Source organism: Sardina pilchardus, chromosome 11 (assembly GCF_963854185.1).
Source record: "Sardina pilchardus chromosome 11, fSarPil1.1, whole genome shotgun sequence".
NCBI lineage: Eukaryota > Metazoa > Chordata > Actinopteri > Clupeiformes > Clupeidae > Sardina > Sardina pilchardus.
The window spans coordinates 14,123,416-14,148,098 of NC_085004.1; the positions used below are offsets into that span (position 1 = coordinate 14,123,416).

The window sequence follows — 24,683 nt, forward strand, 5'->3', positions numbered from 1 at the left end:
CACATCGGTTGCCCTGCAGCATTTCCCCAAACAAAACAACCCGCCGACCTTTTCAGAAGGACTGCCTTGACATTCTCACTGTCCTCATTTGAATGACACGTAGTATTCCTCGACTTTGCTTCACTTGTAGAAACTTCTGATGTTTTAGATGTTTGTTTTGATTGGTGGCGACTGATGTCTGACTATTTCCTCTCCTATTACCTCTGTTTCCTGTTAGGCCGCCGTCGACGCAAAACTGCTCGTCGGACGCCTGCGACGTCCACTGGAGGGTGTGGCCATGGCGGATGTGCACGGTGGCGTGTGGCAGCGGGTTCCAGTCGCGCCGCGTGGAGTGTGTCCAGCGCCGGGCCAACAAGACCCTGGCCGACCAGCACTGCACCTGGCTACGCCGCCCCGTCTCCTGGCAACACTGCAACATCACGTCCTGCGGCAGTAAGATCCTGCTCTATTCACCACCATATACACTCTCACACACACACTCTCTCTCTCACACACACTCTCTCTCTCTTTCTCTCTCTCACACACACATACACACACACACACACACATACATGCATCCCCTCACAACTTTTAATAAGGGCATATCTGGCAGGCCCACCGTGTGTCTGTGTGGAGTAGCCTTTGTGCTGGTCCCTCTTCAGTCGAGCTCCTTTCATGTTGTTCTGTGAAGCACTTTAAGTGTCACTTGAGTCCTTTTACTTGTCTTCAAGTGAAGAAATACCCTATAAAACCTGACACCGGTAAATTGCCCCGCACATGGTCTTATTATATAATGTCTGGCATTGCAACTGCCCGTTGAGACCCATTGGCAGTGGGTTGGTGTGGCACCACCCCTCTATCTTGCACTGTCAATACCTGTGTGGAATGCTTGTTAGTTCAGCTGAAGCGCATGTGGTGATCTGTCTGTGACCCTTTTCCTTCTTCACTTCTTCACATGTTTAGGTGAATGCAAGGATACCACCCATTACTGTGCGGTAGTGAAACGTCTTCAGCTGTGCCTGGTGGATCTGTACAGGCAGAGGTGCTGCGAGTCCTGTGCCGTCGACACTCACCCCATCTAGTGGTCACTACTGAGACCTTCAGACTTTCAATTCAAAATGCTTCTAGAATGTTCAGCTGCTGGCCTGGAAAGACACACCTGAAAAGATGGAAATGTTTAAACAAAACAAACAAACAAACAAACAAACAAGAGAAAACAAAACAAAAAAAACTACAAAAAAAAAAAACAGTCCCCTGTGACTGAATTCATCTAGAGGATGTTTTGGACATCTTTATGTGGCTTGGACACATTCGGATCCACAGACTGAGTACCTTTTTTTTTTAAATCTTGACTTAATGTGCTTCTGACCACAGCTCTGCCACAACATTGTAAACATCCCCACACAAATTTGGCCTGCAGTCTTAGCAAAACAGGATCAGCTGGCCAGCAATTACCAGAAGAAGATAATTTTTTTTTGTCTATTTACTCCATTCTTTTGTAAGAAGCAATAACCATAACAATGTTTTGACAACAATCTCTCAGTAGTGGTACATAAATATTCTGTGTGTATTATTTGTATTTATAACAAATGCATCTGTAGTTGTATCTAAACCTGGTCTGGATTTAGATCAGAATCCTATAGGACCATTCACTTGTGTGAAGGGAGTTAAGTGGGTACAAATTCAATATAAGGCACGAAGATGCTGCTGTGAATATGAAAACATCACTTGGTTGAATGATGAAGATCCAAATGTGATCAAAGGACCTTTAAGAAAAACTTGGCAATTGCGGGGGAAATATTTATTTATTTTTATATACGGAGGTATTTTGACAGGATACAGTTAAGTCTTTATGAGAATACTTACTAAGGGATGTGTTCTTGTTGGACTCAGAAAGGATTATGTACATTTTTTCAGACCCCCATCAATTTGTTGAGAGGTAACCAGTGATGTAATAGTAGTAGTCGTAGTTACAGTGCTTCTTAGAGCCAAGTGGATCTTTTAGTTTTTTTTTTTTTCTACTGTGTTGTACCGGTGTGCTGCATTGTAAAATATGTCTTGTAAATATTGTGTTTTAAGTGCAATATTGTGTACTGTAAATTGAGTGTAGATTTTTTTTGTTTTGTTTTTTTTTTACTTTATTTTCTTACCCTCTGATTTAGTGAATGAATTAGTTGTCTGTATTGTGGTCATGGTCAAAAATATTGGGATATGTTAACTTTTTAAAAATATGCATACAAAGAAAGTGACAAGTACATAGCCCTAAAAGCCCTTACCTGAAGAGTAGTTGTCAAAAACATCCTACTGTAGTTGTTAAGACACCTTGTGTTCTGCATTGGACAATTTATTGTGGTATTAACTTGAAGTATTAGTCCCTCAAAACAGGCATCCTGCAAAAGCACAAAAGAAAAATCCCTCTTCTTCTTGGCACTTAAGTTTACCTGCAATGAGTTCAGTTGCACCCGCAGCGATGTTTGTAACAGAAAAAAAATGATACAAATTACATTTTAAAAAAAAGAAATAAATACAAATAATTCGGAACACTCTCTTGGTACCACCCTATCATGAGAATGTTCCCTACCAAGAGACCGCCGTTTTTACCGGTTTCATTCCTTACCAAAGGGCTTGGTGAACCAGAAGGACGGCACTACAAAAGGGGCATAAGGCCAAAGGTGCAACTGTAGAATACTAATAGACAAGCCTGTGTGCTAAACAGCTCTGTGGACGCAATAGAACGTAATGTCCTTCAGTGAATCCTAACTTAGTTTGAGGAAAACAAAATAAACCTTCCAAGGGCACATTATTAGGGGTGTTTTATTGCAAAAGAAAATGTGTTACTACATACCAAATATGGGTACAACAATATTTGTAAAAAGTGTACAGGTTGTAATATTTTTGGCCAGGCCTGTGTTGAAGACTATAGTAGAAACCCTGCATATAGCACTTGTTGATGTGGTTTATTAATGTCATATATGTTTCTTTAATTTTATACGCATGGATTTAATACATTCACAAATGTTTTAATGTATTAAATACGCCACTCATCTTACATACACACCACCAGTCAACATGGATACTGCCCTTATAATGTGTTTTAAATAGTAGCGGTTGGAGAAGATAACACGGATACAATTACAGCATACGCTTGCAGCTAATCACAACTGCTAATGACCTGAGAAAATAAAACAATTTTCAATAGATTTATTTAAATTCATTATTGTGTTGAAAAAGGTAAGTGCCATTAATTTATGTCAATTTATTTTATTCTTCATTTAACTAGATTTTCACACAATTTGGCAATTGATAACTGTTCCTTGTTCATGGAACCACTCACAATTATAAACTTCACTTTCAAAAGTGAAAAACATTTCAAGTACATAATCATAATTCTGTGTGATGGTAATACAGGTTGAAAAAGTGCACATGTTGATTTATCAGTGTCATGTTATGAAATAGCAGTGATTTGGGGCTGACAGATTAGGATACAATACTATAGACCTTCATTTAATCTCATGAAATATGTCAGAAGTCAATGCATGTCAGAAGTAATCAACGTCAATTATGCTACCAGATGTGCATCTACCGATTATTCTTATATTTCCACAGTGCATCATTACCTTTCCTTTATACCGAGTAAAATATTTCTGAATCTCTCACACAAAACATTTGGAAGAAGCAGAATGACATGTTTTAATGAGCCTCATGGTGTTACCACTGTGGTCACCTGCTTACTGTAGTTGACTGCCACTGATTCCTGGGTTTGGAGCTTCTTTAGTTGACGGCCACTGCCTCCTGGGTTTGGACCATCTTGACTCCCTCCTGAGAGGGCATCTTGCGGAAGAACGTGTGGCCGCGTTCATCGTTGTCCTCAAGCACGTACCCTGGAGGATTGCCGAAGCTGGCTGGACACACGTTGATCCTCTTGGGGGTGAACTCGGTGCTGTACATGGTCCCGTCCTCCATGGGCACGTCCCTCTGCATGGTTGCGTTGGGCGGCTTGAAGCTGACGTTTGGCTGCAGCGCATGCTGGGTAAAATGGGCCCTGAAGGTGGTCAGGTCCTCCATCTTGCCGGTGGCCTTGTGCAGCTCCTCGGGCTTCTTGATGATGTCCTGCTTGCACGACCCCCACGCCTTGAAGTCCTCCTTCATGGTGGTGAGGCTTTGGAAGGGCACCGAGGACTGGGCAGGCCGAGCGAAGGGCTTCGCCGACACATAGGGCTGGATGTTGTGCCTGGTGTAGTACGTGTTGGTGGTGGTGCTCAAGTCCATGGTGGCGGAGGGAGCCACGTACTCCAGGGTCTTGTGGCGCGGGGGCATGGCCACTGGCCACTGCTGGAAGCGGTCGCGGAACTCCGTGCTGCTCTGGAAGCGGCTGTCCGAGGTGGCCTTGGGGTTCTCGGGCTTGCAGCTCTTGGGGATGGCGCCGGGCAGGCCCTGGAAGTCCTGCTTGTGGGAGGTGAGGCCCTGCAGAGGCTCACTGCTGCGCTCGTACACCTTGGGCGGCCTGGAGAACCGAGGCTCCAGTGTGTGGGCGACGTAGGCCTGCTGGTTGCTGGTGACCCCGTCGAAGGGAACGTCGGACAGCTTGGGCTGGTTGGAGGGCTTGAAGCTCTCTCGCATCACCAGGCCCCTCGGAGCGAAGTCGTCCTGAAATGTGGTGGAGTTGCCAAATTTGGCTGAGGGAGGACGATACGTCACATCTGGCTTTCGGAGCTCCCTCTTTGACAATTCCCACTGGCGGAAATCCTCTGTAGAAGAACATTTCACATTCTTAATTGAATCAGAAAAAGCTGTCATCACCCTAAGAGGATTACGAAGAGGAATTAACAGTATAATTTAAGACTTAATGAAATTGTCAGTTTTACTACTTAATTTTGAAATGATAAGCAGGACATTTTTTATCAAACATAAAAAACTGGCTAATACAAAAGCAGAAAATCTATCTGTTGAATTCAAATTTGTATGCTACATATGGTACCTGATACCTACAGTGTCCAATTTGAAAATGTGTTGATTACATAACATAACACAGCTCTGTGACCAGTCAGTTTAAGATAAAGCGGAGTATGAAGTACGATCTACAGTACAGTTACAGTACTACACTATTGTAGGCTACATGTTGTATTTTACTAGGAACTCCTCTCATACAGAAGTAAGTAAAGGATTTAGTGTCATAGACCTCTGTGACATGCGTTCATTGTTTTCATTATAGTCAAGTCAAGTCAAGTCAAATTTTATTTATATAGCACATTTGAAAGCAACAGCATTGCACCAAAGTGCTTTACATAGAACAAATAAATAACAATAATAATAATCATCAATAATAATAACAATAATAATAATAATAATACAATATTAGTAGGCAAGAGGACATTGTGATAATATTAATGAAACATAGAAACTAAAAATAAAAACAAATAAGAAATTAAAGAAAAGTTAAGAAGTTAACACAACAGTGGAGATAAACAAAAAGGAAACATTTGAGGGAGAGGTCAGGGAGAGTTAAAAGCTAGGGAGAAGAGGTAAGTCTTTAAGTTGGATTTAAAGCTAGTAATAGAGGGGCAAGATTTGACAGTATCAGGAAGGCTATTCCAGAGTTGGGGGGCATAGACAGAAAAAGCTCTGTCACCTTTGGATTTAAGTGAAGCAGAGGGAATAGAAAGAAGACATTGTGAGGAAGAACGAAGAGGTCTAGGAGGACAGTAAGGAATTAAGAGATCGCAGATGTATTGAGGTGCTAAGTCATGTAAGGCTTTATAAACAAAGAGCAGAATTTTAAAATTAATTCTTTGTTCAACAGGGAGCCAGTGAAGTTTAGCCAACACAGGTGTAATGTGGTCATGTTTCTTAGATCCAGTTAGCAATCTTGCTGCAGCATTTTGGACAATCTGGAGTCTGTGCAGGGTTGACTTAGTTAAACCTACATACAGTGAGTTGCAGTAATCAAGTCTAGATGATATGAAGGCATGTATAAGGACTTCTAAATCACTGTAGGAAAGACAGGACTTAAGTTTGGCTATTAATCGAAGCTGGAAAAAACTCCCTTTGACCACACTGTTGACTTGCTTGTTAAAAGTCAAGGCAGAGTCTAGGAAAACACCTAGGTTTTTAACAACACTGTGGTGGTTAACAGACAGAGGGCCAAGAGCCTTGCTAAGAGTGTTGACAGAGTTTGATGGTCCAAAAATGATCACTTCTGTTTTATTTTCATTAAGCTGTAAAAAATTGTTAGCCATCCAATTCTTAATGTCACTGAGACAAAGAAAAAGGTTGCTCAATGAACAGGAATTTTCAGGTGCCACTGGTATATAAAATTGGGTATCATCCGCATAGCAGTGGTAACGAATATTGTGACGGTTAAAAATGGACCCCAGGGGAAGCATATATAAAGAAAATAACAGAGGCCCTAAAATAGAACCCTGGGGGACACCACACTTAATGGGAGCAGATGAGGACAAAGCATTACCTAAATGCACTGAAAAAGATCTATCAGTTAGATAGGATCTGAACCAAGTTAATACAGTGCCTTGCAGACCGACTTCAACATCCAGGCGTTTTAAAAGGATATTGTGGTCAATAGTGTCAAAAGCAGCACTAAGATCTAATAGGACCAGAAGGGCACAGGAACCAGAGTCAACAGAGAGCATTAAATCATTATGGACCTTAAGTAATGCAGACTCTGTACTATGAAGTGGTCTAAAACCAGATTGAAACTTGTCGAGGATATTTGAAGTGTTTAAATAGGAAGAGACCTGAGACAGAACAACTTTTTCTAAGATCTTTGATAGAAAGGGCAATTTAGATATGGGCCTATAATTTTTCAAATCAATAGGATCAAGGCTAGGTTTTTTCAGGAGAGGTTGTACAATAGCGTGTTTAAAGCCAGAGGGTACCACTCCATTAGCCAGAGAGCTGTTAATGGTACTCAAAACAAAAGGGCAAATGGCTGCAAAAACTTCCTTGAAAAGGTGAGATGGAAGAATATCAGAGTGGCAAGAAGAGGGCTTCATATGAGAGACCACATCAGACAGCTGTGAGGAGGAGACTGGTTGGAACTGTTGGAGGCGGTTAATAACAGACTGGCACAGAGCAGGATCAGAAGTTGAGGGTGAGATGTGAGATTTTATGATGTCAATTTTGTCAATAAAGAAATTGAGAAACATCTCACAGGTTTCTGTTGTAGCAGGCAGAGAGGATATGGTGGAAGGAGGATTAATGATAGAATTAATTGTGTTAAACAACACTTTAGGTCTGTGGGCATTTTTGTTAATAAGCTTAGCATAGAAATCTGCCTTCGCTGCTTTGACTGTGTTTTGATAAGCCTTAAGAGAATCTCTAAATATATTGTAGGAAACCTGTAGTTTATCTTTTTTCCATTTCCGCTCTGCTTTCCTGCAAGCCTTTCTGAGCGAACGGGTAGTGGAATTAAGCCAAGGAGTAGTTGGCCTATTGGGTTTACACCGCTTTTGTTTTAAAGGGATATTCCGCCATTTTTGGAAATACGCTCATTTTCCACCTCCCCTCGAGCAAAACAATCGATATTTACCTTGCTCCCGTTCATCCAGCCATTCTGTGAGTCTGGCGATACAACTTTTAGCTTCAGCCTAGCATAGATCATTGAATCGGATTAGACCATTAGCTTCTTGCCTGCTAGCTTCATGTTTAAAAGTGACTAAGATTTCTGGTAATTTTCCCATTTAAAACGTGTCTCCTCTCAAGTTAGAAAGTGCAATAAGACCAACTGAAAATGAAACCTGGCGTTTTTCTAGGCTGATTTGACATGGAACTACACTCTCATCTGGCGTAATAATCAAGGCAACTTGCAGCTACTGGCACTACTACTGCTTGTTGTCTATGGGGACTATTTTCAGATGCTGCGTAAGATATCACTGCGCCTATGGTACGTTTGCAAGTTGCCTTGATTATTACGCCAGATGAGAGTGTAGTTCCATGTCAAATCAGCCTAGAAAAACGCCAGGTTTCATTTTCAGTTGGTCTTATTGCACTTTCTAACTTGAGAGGAGACACGTTTTAAATGGGAAAATTACCAGAAATCTTAGTCACTTTTAAACATGAAGCTAGCAGGCGAGAAGCTAATGGTCTAATCCAATTCAATGATCTATGCTAGGCTGAAGCTAAAAGTTGTATCGCCAGACTCACAGAATGGCTGGATGAACGGGAACAAGGTAAATATCGATTGTTTTGCTCGAGGGGAGGTGGAAAATGAGCGTATTTCCAAAAATGGCGGAATATCCCTTTAAAGGAGCTACAGAATCAAGAGTGGCAAGACAGGAAGTATTAAAAAGAGTAAGTAGATCCTCAGTGTCTGTGCAGGAGGAAAGCGAATCTAAGACAGCAGGTGAAAGAGAGAGCATGAAACTATTAGAGAAATGTGAAGCTGTGGTGGAATTAATAGCTCTGACAAGAGAGTAGGATGAAGGGGAGGGAGGGGTGGGACAAAACAGAGCAGATTCAAATAAAATCATAAAATGATCAGACACACCAGTATCAACGATATTAACATTGGAAACTGAGAAACCAGAGGACAATACTAGGTCTAGTATGTGACCCTTCTGATGTGTAGGGGCCATAACTGACTGCACAAGGTTAAAAGAGTCAACAAGGCCTAAAAACTCATTGACCAAAGGTTTAGATGGGCAGCATATGTGGATGTTAAAGTCACCCAGGATTAGTAACTTATCAGCATGAGAGGCCATATAAGACAGAAGATTAGCAAATTCTTGAATGAATTTACAATTAATTTTTGGTGGACGGTAAACTAAGGCACAAAGTACAGATGCGTTAATCTTAAACAGCTGTAGTTCAAAAGTAGAAAACACATCAGTAGGTACAAATCTACATTTGAAACTGTTCCTAAACACTGTAATTAGCCCACCACCACGACCACAGAGCCTAGGCGAGTTTAAGAAGCTGCACTGAGGAGGGCAAAGGTCACCAAGTGCAATGATGTCATCACCAGAGAGCCAAGACTCAGTGATAAATAAAAAGTCTAGATGGTGGGAGGTAAAACGGTCATTAAGAATAAATGCTTTGTTTGAAATAGAGCGAGCATTTAAAACAGCAAATCTAACCAGAGAAGAGTCCTTTATCAAAGCGTTCAACAGTATTTAGAAGCCATGTATGACGACTACGTACAAATATATACAGATGCATCCAAAGAGCCAGCTGGTAAAACAGGGGTGGCTGTATATATTCCCAAGCATAGTGTCACAATGCAAAAAAGAACCCCAGACCATATCTCAATCTTCTCTGCAGAGATGATGGCCATCATAATGGCATTACAGTGGGTAGAGGAAGTCAAGCCATATAAATCAGTTATCTGTTCAGACTCTATGTCCTCCCTTGTCAGCATACACTCTGGGAAGTCTACAGGTAGACAAGACCTGTTAGATGAAGCTCATCAGACAATTTTTAGAATCACTCAGCAAAAACTTGTTTTACAGTTCACTTGGGTTCCAGCACACACAGGTATTGAGGGCAATGAGAAAGCAGACACATTGGCAAAGGAAGCACTTCAATCAGAGGAAGTAGAAGTTCAGGTCTCACTCAGCAAATCAGAAATTAAAACAATAATTAAAGATGGTGTTCAGAAACTTTGGCAGGACGAATGGGATAATGGGGTGAAAGGCAGGCATTTATATGGGATCCAGCAAGCGGTCACAGGCAAGAAAATCACCTCACTGTCACGACAGGAAGAAACTTGGCTCACCAGGCTTAGAATAGGTCACACAGGACTGAACAGTAGCCTACATATAATAGGGAAGCATGGGAGTGGAATGTGCCCACACTGTAGAGAAGCAGAGACTGTACAGCATGTGCTCCTGACATGTAGGCAGCATTGTGAGGAAAGAGAACATCTGAAAAGAGTGACCAACAACTCACTCACACTGAGCAGCTTGTTGAGCCAGCCTGGGAGCCAATCCATAACCAAGGCAGTCATAGAGTTCCTGATAAGGACACAGCTTGCAAAAAGACTGTAGCCTTTTTTGGTTTTGTTTTATTTTGTTTTTATTTTTATTTTTGTTTTGTTTGGTTTTGTTTGTTTGTTTGTTTGTTTAATCAACACCCTATACTAGTCTTATTCTGAAAGTCTAGTATGATCACACCTCAGTCCTGTAGATGGCGGTAATGCACCAAGCCTGCAAGCCGCCAATAAAAACCACTGAAGAAGAAGAAGAAGAGAAGAGTCCTGCTCAAGACCAAGGGGGCAGGCATATTCCCGGAAGTAGAAACACGAAATGAGCTGGTGATCAACACTCTGCTAACTCCCTTGGACGGCCATAGATTTCAGATTTTTTTGCGATCCCATAACTTCATGTAACATGTGCCCTTTGTCTCCCTTATAGCTTCTGTGTATTCTATATAGGGTATCGAAGGCAAAATTAATTCACTTCTTCCCCGTATATTACGTTGGTTTCCCGTAAAGAAGTATTTTAGCATGTCTGTTGTAGGGAAGCTAACGTTCGCCCGTAATGTTTGGATAAGAAGCTGAGTGAGCCTGCACGAAAACCATGACGGAGAGTCATTCGCAAGATCAGTGAAAATGCGTGTAGCCTACGGTAACCTACTGTTTGATATGGTAAAGCATTACCTAGAGGCAAGTACACATAATAATAATATTAAAAAACGAACGTTAACAATTTCAGAGGTTTTCGATCTATCAGACGAGTTACAGCAGGCTAACGTCACGAACTGAGTACGAGTCTGCGCAGTACGACGGAAATTTTGTTTCAGCCCCCTTCCATTGAGAACAACGGAGTCTGTTTGTCCATTTCTTTTAGGTCTATGCTCAAGACGGTCTTGCAATGAGCCACAGCTAGGAAGGTTTACCCGGCTGTGCGAGACCTCCTCACCGGAGTCAGTGGCAGCAGCGTCGGGTACAGCAGTGGCAACAACAGAAGCAGCAGCAGGCACAGTCCGTATGGTGATGAGATGTTCGTGGAGGACTTTCTTTCGGAGTGCAGAGTTGCCAACTGGATTGAGTCGCCCAGGAGAGCCGCATCGAGACTGCAGAGTCGGGATGGCATCCTCCGTCGCTCGATGGATGGTAAAGGAGCGGCGTGACCCTCTGTGCGTGTAGCGCTTCCTCCGAAGGATCCCTGAAGCCTTGCAAAGGTGGAGCACATCGGCATCGATGGAAGAGGTGGCAATAGAGGTGGCAATGGAGAAGGCGTGCTGTCGAAGTTCCTCCGCGGTGTAAAGAAATCCACCCATGTACAGTAGTCTACACAGACTATGTGAGCTGTTGATGTGAGCTATAGATGGGCGCGCAACAACGCAGGCAGACACAGCACAAAGCCTCGATCTCCCAGGACAAGCTAGTCAACCGACTAACACGGCAATCTCAGCGATCCGCCGGCAGGATGGAGAGGGAGAGAGACACTGTGTAGCCAAAGTTTCGAAACCGCGCAAGCTCCAATGCAGCGCAACTCGCAGTGAGTAGGCCTAGCTGGTCAGTCCAGGCCAGGTGTTAGCGGTATTCCTTCAAGGACAGGACGTGCAGGATCCACAGAGACCAGGCAGGCAGATGAGGCAGGCAGGCAGACAGGTAGGCGGCACAGCAGTAGCTTTCTTGCCTCGCTGATGACCGAGCAGTGGTAGCAGAGCCAACGCAACTAGTTTATATATTATATAATATATTAACATATTATAGTATATATGAGTTTGATCACCAATAACAGAGTGCAATTCAACTCTTAGTCTGTTGGCTGTATAGTAATCTAATCTGAATGTGTGTAAAATGAGGTGGACCAGATTGGATACGTCCATGACTGAACTAGCTGAGCTGACTGACCAACTGCCAATGAGCAACTGGAATACTCATTCTGACCTTCTCATGAGTTCCATAGTGTCACAATGGGAGAAAACAGAAGTAAACAGGTATGACATGCTAGACCCAGTTAAATGCAACATGCTGAATTTACCTTTGTAAGTGGGCACAGTGTCCAATTTACCGGATCCCACATGAGATCTTTGTTTGGGCTTAGTAGGAGGTACTGATCTCACTTCATAGCAAGGGAAGTCTTGGTGGTAAGTGGTTCCCATGTCTATCTCACCAGGTTTGGGCTTGTACTCAGCCTTCTGCCGACCAGGGCGCGGGAGAACTTCATATGGAATATAATCCGTCCTGAAAATAACAGACTGATCAAATCACACACACAAACACATATAGGAGTTTTGTGAGTGCACAATAAAATCAAGTATTTCAAGATTACTTGAATGTGGTGGTTCCATCCATTTTCCCCTTGTTACCCTCAAAGTCCCGTTTAGGTTTCAAGCTTTGGGTCGGATGCTGACGGCCATAGGAAGGGTACTTCTCTGTGTATTCGGTGATGACACACACTTTATTCCCCTTCCCATAGTGCAGTGCAGTAGGTGGATGGGGACAACGGTGGCGTCTGGAAAAAATGTTCAGTAAAATCAAGCTTAGTTTAATATGTAGTTAAATTAATGGTTCTGTACATAGTTCAAAACAGTTTTGCAAACACTTTCAATCTACAACACAAAGTGCCCTTCTGTGATTCGGTATGTGGTTATAGAATGACAATGATTCAACAAATGTAAGTAAAAGAAACATATTGTCTTCACGAAAGTATTTAGGCAAACTCAAAAGAATAACTATAGATAGGATAAAAAAAAAAGTCCTCATGAAACATTTCCAAAACTGTTTGGATTAGTAAATGTAGACAGTTTGACAATCCACTGTGGAGCAATTGCTTGCTTGCTATAAATAGCACTAGAATTAGTTGTAGTTAGGTGCAGTTGCTACAGTATCACTAACCAGTGGCATTCTCCTTTTGTGTACTGATTAAACAAGGTGTGGTAGGCCAATAAATGGGCATCCAGCAAGTAACCAGGCATGCTTATGCCCAGAAACACCCACATTTCTGAGCAGCTGGAATGTTTTGAGTAGAGGCACGACCATTTTTCTATTTACTCCATTAATATTGGTATTTCAGGCTATAAGACTTGACAATTATCTGATCATGTTAATGTTAATGTAGTGACTTTGGAGTTTGGACTGCTAAGCTTAAAGAAATCTCAAGTAAGTCTTCCTAAGCTACAATAACAAGCAAGTAACATGCATAATGAATAAGTTTAACAATCTGACTACATAATAATAATTAAGAATGATCAATTGGGTGAAATACACACACAAACACGAGGCAGAAAGAGTATCTTCGATTAAATTGTACTAGATTACATTTCCTAGCGTTTCCACATTTATTGCCAGAGAAAGGAAAGCTATCGATATTAGCCTAGAACTACTTTGAGATTGGGTTACCACATCAACACACCATCACTAATTATTTATCATCCTGTTAGCAATTCTTCAACAAAATCATTGTCTGGGCTACAAATAACAGAAAGTCGTTTACAATCTTACCCACAGTTGCAGAGTTCACAAATACAACGCCGTGTCATTTTCTTAACTTCTTAAATAAAAGAAGTAAAAAAAAATCCCTGACGTTTGCCCCTTCCAACCTACTGTCACTGAAGTTTTGCCAGAGTTCCTACAGAAGCACTGTTACCTAGCAACCGTGGAACGTTTGGATAGCCTGTTTCTAGGAAACGCTGTGTGTGACGTGTACAGGCTAAAGTTCAAGTTGTATACCGTCACTTCCTGGGAAGCGAAAACAACGTGAGTTTGTGTGTTCTGTCCGTATGTGATACATAGTTTTTATAATAATGTATTAAATTGTTGCTATATATGTTCAGCCATGCACTGCTTTACCAGTCTAACATCTGTTGAGTTTGGAGCAGTTTAACGCTGATTAAAAATACTTAGCAGTGTTTTGCTAGCTAACCAGTTAGCCTGTTTGACAACTAGCACTAATGTTATCTTGATTGTCATGCTGTGTAGCCTGCCTGCCTGTCTGCCTGACAGATCATAGCCTATTCTACAAGTTGGGAAAGTAAATTAACAGTACTTTAATGTCGTATGAAATGCTCATTACATCCATGCTCTGGGATTAAGATGGTGAAACCCAAAATTTGTGTTGACAACTTTTTAACTTTAGTTACAGACTATGATACCAATAATGAATATCAGCAATGTGTAAGGAGGTTGTTGTAGATTTTTGCCATGCAATTGTTCTTAGTTCTGTAGTTCTTTTGATTTTCAGGTGACGCTAGTGAACAATGGGGCATACGAGTTTGGAAAAAATAATTCAGTTGCAGAAGAAAACTGCCAACATAAGAAACATTTGTATCTTAGCTCACGTAGATCATGGTAAGTGGATTAGATTCAGGACGTCTCTAAAATGTAGGAATGCTTTATTTAATAGTCTGAAAGATGGAAGTTCACTCCAAGCGCTCTCTTTACAGGAAAAACTACTTTGGCAGATTGTTTGGTTGCTAGCAATGGCATCATATCAAGCCGACTGGCAGGAAAGGTAATTTTGTTTGATGGAGATTTAGGCTATGACTGCATGCATTCCATTCCATTCCATTGCCATTTTGGAGAGTAACTAGTCCAGTGAAGTACGTTTTCTGCAGCATACTCCGAGATTGTTTATAAATTATAATGCATTATTTCCAAACCAGCTTAGGTATATGGACAGCAGAGAGGATGAGCAGATCAGGGGGATAACCATGAAGTCCAGCGCTATTTCATTACAATATGCTTCCGGTAAGTTATTTCTGTTAACGTTCAGTGTGTTAATCATGCCGCTTTATATGGATAACCTTTGACTTAGGCTTGCTTGTGATGTTGTGCTTGTCTAGGTGACCATGAATACCTCATCAACCTGATTGACTCCCCGGGTCATGTGGACTTCTCCTCAGAGGTGTCCACGGCAGTGAGGCTTTGTGATGGCGCCATCGTGGTGGTGGATGCAGTGGAGGGAGTGTGTCCTCAGGTATTAGGCACTTTCTATCTGTGGCCTGTGGTTGGTCAGATTAAACCTTCACAGATTCAGTCTTCTTTGAGAAATAACATTTATATGGGTTTAGGAAAGTATAAAAGAATAATCTTGATGGTTGCTTTAGTTATAGTCAATCGCCTCTTTTATTCAATAGTTAAAGTTTCACATTGCTGCGGTGCTAAAATATTTCACCACAACTCTTAAATTAAATCAGATAGTTGTCAATAATGAAGAAAATTTATCACAAAATCTCATACAAACCACCGCATACTCAACACACTTCACAATGTAATATCACACTCCAAAGTCATGTTATAGGGAGATGTCGAAATGCCTTGCAATGCTGTTCTGTGCCTGGGAATACTGCTGTTTTTCATAGTTTACAAATATAACGTTTAACATTTAAGGACTGATCTGTCTTATAATAGTTTTGCATTACCATGCAGTAATGAAAGTATTACTGGGTATAAACAATAATTACTGCAATAACTTCAGTGCAATAGCCATGGTTTCTACTGCACACTTTTCCTTCTCATACTTGTGATGAATTTGCTTAGCTTTGCATAGAAGTTCTCTAAAATGTTATAATTTCAAGTTTTTTAAGATACCCTTTGATAAGTGTAGATTTGAGCACCATGGTTGTTGTAAGATTGTGATATGATGAAGGTTGATATGTTGAAGATCGATCTGTCCGTTCAGGATGTTTTTTGTTTTTTGTTTTTGTTTTGATAAAATAAAGTGAAATAAAAGTAAAGTGGATTGTGGAGTGACTTCTCCCCCTATTTTCTCTTTTGCAGACTCAAGTAGTTTTACGGCAAGCTTGGCTGGAAAACATCCGCCCTGTTCTAGTGATCAATAAAATTGACAGACTCATTGTGGAGTTGAAACTCACTGCGCAAGAAGCCTACCAACATCTGAAGAAAATATTGGGACAGGTCGGAATTGCATGCTTCCCATCTGAGTCAGCCCACTACTTGAAGCATAATCGGTCCATCGGTAAACCTCTCAATGGCCTCTTGTGTTCCACGCTCCAGGTCAATGCGGTGACCGGATCCCTCTTCACGTCCAAAGTGCTGGAGGAGCGAGCGGAGAAGGAGAAGGAGAAGGAGGCCCAGCAGCCCGCGGTCAGCGAGAACAGCAGCGGGGAGCAGGTGTACGACTGGAGCGCCGGCTTGGAGGAGACTGACGACTCGCACCTCTACTTCTCGCCGGACCAAGGCAACGTGGTGTTTGCCAGCGCCATAGATGGATGGGGCTTCTGGTATGTACCTCCTTACACACCATCTGGACATCCCGGGCCCTACAGCGCTTTCGTACAGAAACATTAACTAGTGCAGCCAGCCGGTCTTCACAACCTGTAAGTCTTGTCACCATCACCTCTGTTTTAGTGAGGATAAAGCTAAATTGCTTACTTCGATTAGAGCAATTACTGGGGCTGTGCAACCAGATGATATAATCAAGTCTCTGTAAGGTCTCTGCGAAAAATAGGGTTTTTATCAGGTTTAGGTAACAAGTGAGTAATAGGATGACAATTTTCTGAAGGCTACTCTGAACAGCGGAAAAAATGTGGTGAACAAGCGGCTCTGAGAGCATAAAATAGAATTATCTGCACATTATTGCATCATGACTTAACAGCCCGATAGAATGCAGGCATTCATCAGGAATAGCTGTGTTCTCCCTCCCTACTTGATACTGAAATATTATCTCCAGTTTTGTGCATGGTGTAGTCATTTCCAAAAGATCCACAAGGTGGAGCTCTTGGCAAAGAGATGCCAGGTTGAAACTCCACTGATCTTATTGTTACAGATTTAGTTCAAATGTAGGTGTATCAGTAGCGCCAGATGTGGTATTACTATGCTCATTTGTGCACAAGAGCTTTGTTACATTCACTAATGAAGGTGAATAACCACACACCATGGCAGAGACTGAAGTCCTTACCAAAATATTGTAGTCGTTTTAGTATTACCCTTTTAGTGTTGGATTTGAAGATGGTACTCAGAGCTGAGAGTAGTGCTATGCTTTCTCTGTTATTTATCATAAGTGAATTTGGCACTTTCGTATCCCTCCTCTTCATTTTCAAGTACAATTAAGCATTTCCACGAACGGACAGATAAAAGCCCTTATGGATGGACACGCATAAGCAGAGAACACTAATGGACTCCATTTTTTGTCTAAGTAACTAAAAAGTTTTTAAGCAGCGAGTCAGTGCACGGTACACGAGGGCAGCATTTTATTTTAGCCAGCGGAGCGGAGGAGCGGCGGGGCTGGGCTGCTTCAATCGAGGTCAGCGCGAGGCAGCCGGAGTGGCTCATTTAGCTGGCTGGAGCTGGAGCTGGAGAGGGGCTTGCATAATGACCTCCAGAGAGAGAGAGAGAGGGGGGGGGATGGAGAGGGATGGAGGGAGAGAGAAAGAGGGGGATGGAGAGGGAGAGAGAGAGAGATGAAGGGAGAGAAAGAGAGGGAGAGAGAGAGAGAGGATGGAGGGAGAGAGGGGGATGGAGAGAGAGAGAGAGGATGGAGGGAGAGAGAGGCCTCTCTACTGCATTTCTCTGCTCTGTGTGCGGGCCCATTCTAGGTAGACGATGAAGATGACACATGGATGGGAAGAACAAAGAGATCTAATTTTTATAAAAGCCTGTCTCTGTCATTTTGATTACAGCAAGACTATAAATATGGCAATTAAGTTACGACTAATGTCTTACATCCAAGACAATTTGCCCGCTCCCTTCCTCCCACTTCTCCTCCTCCTCCCCCCCCCCACCCCCCCTTGGGAGACTAGTGATCCTACTAGAAGTAGAGAAGACTTCAAAAAGTCTTGAGGACTTTTTTTTTTTTCTGTCTCCAAGGGCCATTCAGTGGCTTTGGCTGCTGACAGCTTTGGTATGAATGGTAGACGTTTTGATGAATGCGTTCTTTGGCAGCCTGGAGGTGACAGACATGTCTCATCTCGCCGCCCACGCACGCACATGAGTCAGTGGCAAACGCTAGCCGAGCGGCCGCGCTCGAGTAGGTGGTCAGAGTTAATTCTTGGCTTATTACGGTCTCCAGTAAACACTAATGAACGCGCGGCGGTGGCCTGGAGCCGGCATTTAGAGGGCCACCGCTGGGTAGACGTGTGTGTAGGTTTGAGGCGTGACTCAGCCCCGACCAGAGAGAGATCACACTGACCAAGATCTAAGATACTGTAATGGTGGCGGGATGGTGACGCATGGGGGTCTTTTTGCTTTTTCTGTTTTAGTATCCATCAGTTTGCCCAGATGTACAGTCAGAAAATGGGCATCCGCTCTGACGTGCTGCTCAAGACACTGTGGGGAGACTACTACCTCAACCTCAAAGCCAAGAGGATCATGAAGGGAGCTCAGGTAATGAATTAATTAAGGGAGCACAGGTAAATGCTAAATGAAGGGAGCACAGGTAAATGACTAAGTAAGGGATAATCAACGACGCGCCGTGCGTTTATAGGAAAATAATGCACGTTCGAAGTGGTAATAAGGACCCGACGCCGCAGGCGGAGGGGACTTTACACTTCGATAAGTGCATTATTTTCCTATAAACGCACGGCGCGGAGTTGATTATCCCACTTATACCACTGCTACTATCACTTTCGTTTATGCCGCGGTCTTAGATACAACGTTGTTGTTTTTACCGTTACATTGACATTGGTGAATTAATATTCAAGTGTAATAAGCCCAAAAGTAGGGAACTACTTAATAGCCGTGCGGTATATAGAAAAATAATGCACGTTCCAAACAGCGCATCACAATAGGAAATTTGACCAAGCAGTGGTATAAATGGTTTTAATGCCTCGCCGAACTTAACGTTTATTTGATGTCATCCACAACAATGCCATTGACCCTCTGTTGGTATAGCATGGCAACATAAAGGCACTAGGGAAGTGATTTAGGCGTGTAGGAGGCATATAAGAGTCATATGCCGACCTTCATCTGCACTACTCTGAAGTTCACCCAGTTGGAGTCCTGTTGGCGTTTTTACCTCTTTATGGTCCCCCGTCCTGGTGAGTTTAGAGCGGTGTGTGCCGTGGAAGTGGATGGCTTCGTAGCCCACAGCCTATCAGAGAGGAGCTGGCTGCGCCCAGGTCCCCCCCCCCCCCCCCGCTGTGCTGGCAATCTGGAGTGGTTTGGCGCATGCCGCTGATGCTGGCTCACCGCTTCAAGTGCCATCCACGGCCGTAATGAATGTAAAGTAAAGCCGACTTCACTATGGAAATGAACTCCACTTCACACACTCACCGGCCTCTTCACTGAGTGGGAAGATGCCTGTGGGTGGGCGGGCGCCTACACACACACACACACACACACACACACATACACACACACGCGCGCACATACACATACAGTACATACACACACACGCACACACACACACACACACCACACACACTTATCTACACATGCACACATACACACACACGCACACACACACACACACACACATACATACATACATGCATACACATACACACACACACACACACACACACACACACGTATATATATACGCACACACACACACCCACGTACATGCACTCACACACTTCTCTCCGCCGCTCTCCTCCGCTGCACCCACCCACCTCCACAGTCTGAGCCCCCAGACAGCAGCTTGGGTAGGAGAGCTCTCTTGCTGCTGTTCCTCTCTGACACGAGGGGCACTCCCTATCTCAGACCACCAGCCCCAACTAGATATAATCCACCTTGATGTGCTGTTCCTCGCATGGATGAACATCTGCATTAACACTTCCCTGTAATGTGGAATGGATATGCAAGTTGACTGCTTATTTTAGTCATTAGTTTATATATATATATATATATATATATATATATATATATATATATATATATATATATATATATAATTCTTGTGTTTTGTAATGGATCCGGAGTTATAATGAGCTGTCTCACATGCATTGGTAGGTTTCATTGTGTATTCGATTTCAGTGGGTGTCAGAGACACAAATGAGTTTCCAGCCAGAACTCGGCAGGATAAACACAACCACATTTGCACGCCCGTTAGAACTGTACAATAATGGCCGACGAGCGAGGTTGTCAGGTGTCACGTCTCCCCCAGACCAATCAATCAGCGCGGTCGGCAGCCTTTCACGCCGCAGCACTGCCCGAGCGCTTGACCCTCGCACGCTCCCATTGATTTTCCGTGTGTGAGTTGAGTTGCCTGGATGAGCAACCCAGAGAGATATTTTTGCGCTGGCAGTACTGTAGGCAGCTGCAGATGAAGAGGTCGAATGCGGAACCAGTAATCAGCGGGCCCCGCAGTAAGACCCTAGTTTGCCCTGACCCCCATGTCAGAGTGTCTTTCCGCAATGCTCGCGACCTCAAACACTCCCAAGTGCCGCTCTTGAATAGGCCTGCCTCAGCTGGGAGTGAGGTGAGTAAGATTTTACTGGTAGAGAGCTTTCAGAACGCTTGACTGACTACAGAAGTGCTGGCTATAGACATACCAGCCATTTTCCATTGGCAATTAATGTCCAGCCCCCTGAAAGAAGTCGACATGGCAGACTGTGGGCTTTGGCTTTTGCACACATGTGGTTATGGAAGGCTCCGCGTGATTGGCGTTTGTCTTTTTATTGACACACACAAGATATCACTTTCCCCGGGTTTCGGTACGCACCCCTGTAATATGATGTATGTTGACCGAGTCTGTTTGAACAGCTGCTGGACATTGACGGCTTTCTTCTCCGTCTCCCTCCACAGGCCAAAGGGAAAAAGGCTCTTTTCGTACAGCTCGTCCTTGACAACATCTGGAGTTTGTACGACGCTGTCGTCACAAGAAGGTGCGCTATAAATGGCCAGTAATATGTCACTCGGAGTCTCATTTCTTACACTTTATTTATTATTATTATTATTATCTGGGGCGCTGTCACCATGCCTGCACGATCTCACTGTGTCCACAGAGACAAGGAGAAGGTGGAGAAGGTCGTGACCTCTCTCGGGGTGAAGGTGGCGGCTCGTGACCTCCGCCACTCGGACCCCAAAGTGCTCCTGAGCGCCATCTGCAGCCAGTGGCTGCCACTGTCCCAGGCAGTGCTCTGTATCCTTCCTCTCACTCGAGCCACTTCATTGAGCTGTTCCATATGTGGCCAATGTCTGTTAGTCATTGCACTTTCTCTTTGTTCCCTTTTAAATCCAATCCAAAGTGAATTTTATGTATTCTGTGTGTGTGTGTGTGTGTGTGTGTGTGTGTTTTTATGCATGGAAATGCTGCTATGGTCATAATCATAATTTAGCGCAGCTTGCTGCGTCGGTGTTATTTTGTTTCCGACGGCACGTTGTGTCTCCTGGCGTTTGGGCGGTAAGTGTGTTGGCCCGCGGCTCCCGGTTGAAGCTCTTTAACAGCCGCTGCCCCGCAGCCATGGTGTGTGAGAAGCTGCCCAGCCCGCTGGACATGGCGTCCGAGCGCGTGGAGAAGCTGATGAGCGTGGGAGCGCGCCGCTTCGACTCGCTGCCCCAACAGACCCAGGAGCTCAAGAGAGGTCAGTCCCCAAAAGCTGTTTGACTGTAAGGGTTCAAGGGGTTCAAGGGTCAAGGGTCAAGTTTGTTGTCATGCACATGACGAGATGCAATATCATTTAGCCGTAATTGATTTCTTAAACTCGGAGCCAGTTCATCTCTGTGGAGTGCGTTAACGAGTAATGTTGAATAAATCCACATCACAGATGTGTGTTATAGCTTTAATTAACTCGGCACTGTCGATGCACGAGCGTAGCCGGAGTGCATTGTCGTAGAATTCACGCAGAGTGGTTTTCATTGGCTGTCCCCAGCAGGAGGTTGGATTGGTATCCAGCACCTGTGTGAGAGAGGCTGTTTGATCTTTTTTGGGATAGAGAGTTTGGGGGTGGGGGGGTTGCATGAGAGCAGCGCTTTCATGGTCTCATGGAGTAGGCCTCGTGTCATGTTGGACTTTTACGACGCTATTTATGTTTCCTTTAGCCTTTTTCATTTCATTAGACCCCCGTGCGAAATTCCATCCACCGAGGCAACGTCGGAATCTGGCCATAGGTTGCGATATTGGCAGGCGCCGCGTCTTTTTCCGAAAGCGCTCCAGATTCATCCACCAGAGGCTTCTCTCACCCCCCTGACTCCCATCTGTTTTTCCCCCAGTCCCCTCTCCCCCTCTCCCCCTCGCCCCTGCTTAGTGTTCAGGCAGCACCCTGTGGCTCATGTTAGCTGGCTGGCCGGCCGCATTGTTGGCAGGAGCGAGCGCGTGTTCTATTTGAACTGGCATCAAAAGTATTATTTCCCCTCTTTATGACATTCATTTGGGTTTATTACAGATTCACCTCCGTGTGCGCGCGCGCCGCGGCCTCACATTGATATTCCCCTCCACTGTCCAGTGTTCACGCCGGGCCGCCGCCACAAAAACAGCCGTGAAGGCGAAATGTTTTGCCGCCTCCGCATACCTAATAGAAAAGCGTCAGAGAATGCCACGGTTTTTTTCTCATTCTGTTTGATTTCGCTCACCGTGTACTCTTTTTTTTTTTCTTCCTCCTCTTTCTCTCTCTCCTCCTCTCATCCTGCTCCTTGAAAAGCGTTCCTGGAGTGCTCGAACGAAGACGTGGCCCCGGTTATTGTGTTTGTGTCGAAGATGTTCGCCGTGGATTCCAGGTCGCTGCCGCAGAACAAGCAGAGGTACGTGACTGATCCGTTTCGCGCCCCGCGGCTAAGACGCCCGCCGAGGGTCCCCCGTGCCCGTGTCTGTGTGCCCCTGCGGTCTCGTTCGGTGCCCACGTCTCCCTATCCCGCGGCCCTGTCTGTCGGTCTCTCTCCACACTCACCGGGCCCAATAACAACAGAGCTCATTTACTCCTGCCAGACTGACTCAGTGATTATTTACATTTTTGCTCCATGAAATCCTTCCTCCAAACAAAGCCTGTTCTATTTGGGTCCTCTATATTTGTGTGTGTCTGTGTGTGTCTGTGTGTGTCTTTGTGTGTGTCTGTGTGTGTCTGTGTGTGTGTGTGTCTGTGTGTCTGAATACAGTATTAGCATACTCTGTCATTGAGTATCTGTCTTTGTGTGTGTGTGTGTCTGTGTATAGGAGTGTCTGAGTACGACATAAGAATACTTTGTTATTGTGTGTGTGTGTGGTATATTTGCATTTATGAGTATGCGACCATGCGTGCGCATGAATTGAGACATCTCCATGTGTCCACATGTGTGGCGCAGCTGAGCCCGGGCGCAGGTGCTGCAGGTGGCGCAGGTGCAGGTGGCGATGGCGGAGGTGGCCAGCGCTCCACGCGGCGTGCGTTGGCCCGCTTCCCCGGCGTTTTAAATTGAGCCAGTGGCCTTTGATCTGCAGCAGGTGCTGGGGCAGGGACAGGGGACAGCCCTGGGGGGGGGGGGGGGGGTGTGAGAGGGCCCTGCGGGGCCGGACCCAACGCTGCCCACATCCAGCCGCTGCCCACATCCAGCTCCAGCCCCGTCGGCCCTCTCACCCCAGCGCCGGCCGCCAGCTGCCCACACTGGCAAACGCTCCCTGAGTCACACAGCGGCTTTGATCCAGGATCAGTTTGCCGGCTGATGCCGGGGATGGTGGAAATAATGAGATGGGATCGTGGCAAGGACTGGATTCTGGGCTTGTAATCTCATTGCTCATCTCATTCAGTTGTTCACAACTGAAGATTTACTTCAGAGGCTATAGCTGCTTTTTTTTTTTCCCCACTTCAGAAGTCAACTAAATCTCACATTTCCACAGGGCTGCCAAAAGTTGTGCATAAAAACTTTTAACGATTTTAATCTGCATCTTGAGAAGGAAAATACAGACAGGAGTTTTGAAAATACACATCTCTAGGGGGTGTCAATAGATGTTTATAGTTCTTAGCAGACGCTTGTTTTCCAAGGCAGCTTACAATTACTGCAATAAACATTACATTAATATTAAATTGAGTAGTTTTAAGTAAAGTCATGTAACTTAAATAAAGAGTGGCAGTTTTAGAAGTAGAACTGAATAAAATATGAAATACTGTAAACATATCCAAATTGAGACTTGAGGAGAATGACTTTGTTAGAAGTAAGGTTAACAGATCTTAACAGTCTTAAGACGCTTTTTGAAGATCCCTAAAACTATCGCTAGAACAAAGAGTATTTGGTAATTCATTCCACCAACACAGCATTGTAGAAGAAAAGATTCCAGCCTGTCACTGTAACCTCTTAGTGTTGATGGAAGGCTTACACAGCAGACGCTCATCAGTGGACAGCAGTGGGCAAGTAGTGAACATAGAGCTGGACCATGGAATTAAGATACCAAGGTGCAAGTGTCCTATAGCCCAGAGGGATGGATTTTAATTTAATTCTGGCTGCAGTAGAAAACCAGCAAAGAGTAGCTAACAGGGGAGTTCCTTGTGCCTGATTTAAAGATCAGATATGCTTTTGCATTTTGGATCATCTGTAGCGGTCTCACTACGCTAGCAGGTCGACCAGCTCTATTCCCTCCGAATCGATTGTGAGGCCTTTCATTTCAGATCCTTTAATGCGGAACAATACCAAAGGCTCACACACACACAAAGTTGTTTTTTCACTCAAAGTCGGGGCTCTCTGGTTCTGACAGAGTTGAGTGAAACACGGTCTTTGAGAAGACGCTCTTGTCTGCATTTCCGTCGAGTCCCCCAGTCCCTCTCCCCACCCCACCCCCACCCCTCCCCTCCCCACCCCCACCCCTCCCCTCCCCTCTCTCTTCAGCATGAGTCATCAGCGAGGGTCTGCAGGGCAGACACTAGATGGAGTAGTCGGCGTGTTCGCTCGACTCACTGCTGACCGGCCACACGGCCTTGGCCGGCAGAACACC

The 24,683-nt window shown here is 44.3% G+C and overlaps 3 protein-coding genes across 3 annotated transcripts in view; 2 read left to right on the forward strand and 1 right to left on the reverse strand.

The window, feature by feature from the left end:
- The window catches only part of adamtsl3 (ADAMTS-like 3), a 113,051-nt gene extending 110,547 nt beyond the window's left edge, over positions 1-2,504 (forward strand). Inside the window, exons 31-32 of the mRNA XM_062549954.1 lie at positions 218-432; positions 943-2,504. Coding sequence (XP_062405938.1) covers positions 218-432; positions 943-1,061 — 334 coding nt within the window. The 3' untranslated portion in view covers positions 1,062-2,504. The remainder of the gene's footprint in view (positions 1-217; positions 433-942) is intronic.
- A 268-nt stretch (positions 2,505-2,772) lies between these two features.
- saxo2 (stabilizer of axonemal microtubules 2) lies at positions 2,773-13,495 on the reverse strand. The gene is made up of 4 exons (XM_062549068.1): positions 13,388-13,495; positions 12,216-12,398; positions 11,925-12,127; positions 2,773-4,727 (listed from the first exon to the last, which is right to left on the reverse strand). The coding sequence occupies exons 1-4, from the start codon at positions 13,423-13,425 to the stop codon at positions 3,751-3,753; spliced, it is 1,401 nt and encodes a 466-aa protein (XP_062405052.1). The 5' UTR covers positions 13,426-13,495; the 3' UTR covers positions 2,773-3,750.
- A 100-nt stretch (positions 13,496-13,595) lies between these two features.
- The window catches only part of efl1 (elongation factor like GTPase 1), a 71,181-nt gene continuing 60,093 nt past the window's right edge, over positions 13,596-24,683 (forward strand). Inside the window, exons 1-12 of the mRNA XM_062549403.1 lie at positions 13,596-13,642; positions 14,127-14,233; positions 14,329-14,396; positions 14,548-14,632; positions 14,728-14,861; positions 15,665-15,802; positions 15,902-16,128; positions 18,106-18,229; positions 20,594-20,673; positions 20,794-20,930; positions 21,250-21,372; positions 22,429-22,528. Of these exons, the coding sequence (XP_062405387.1) occupies positions 14,143-14,233; positions 14,329-14,396; positions 14,548-14,632; positions 14,728-14,861; positions 15,665-15,802; positions 15,902-16,128; positions 18,106-18,229; positions 20,594-20,673; positions 20,794-20,930; positions 21,250-21,372; positions 22,429-22,528 (1,307 nt within the window). The 5' untranslated portion in view covers positions 13,596-13,642; positions 14,127-14,142. The remainder of the gene's footprint in view (positions 13,643-14,126; positions 14,234-14,328; positions 14,397-14,547; positions 14,633-14,727; positions 14,862-15,664; positions 15,803-15,901; positions 16,129-18,105; positions 18,230-20,593; positions 20,674-20,793; positions 20,931-21,249; positions 21,373-22,428; positions 22,529-24,683) is intronic.

Coding starts and splice junctions, on each gene's coding strand:
- saxo2 (XM_062549068.1), bottom strand. CDS start 13,425: ATGACACGGCGTTGTATTTGTGAACTCTGCAACTGTGG. Junction 12,399..13,387: donor TGTGAACTCTGCAACTGTGG/GTAAGATTGTAA, acceptor CATTTTTTCCAG/ACGCCACCGTTGTCCCCATC. Junction 12,128..12,215: donor GATGGAACCACCACATTCAA/GTAATCTTGAAA, acceptor TGTTATTTTCAG/GACGGATTATATTCCATATG.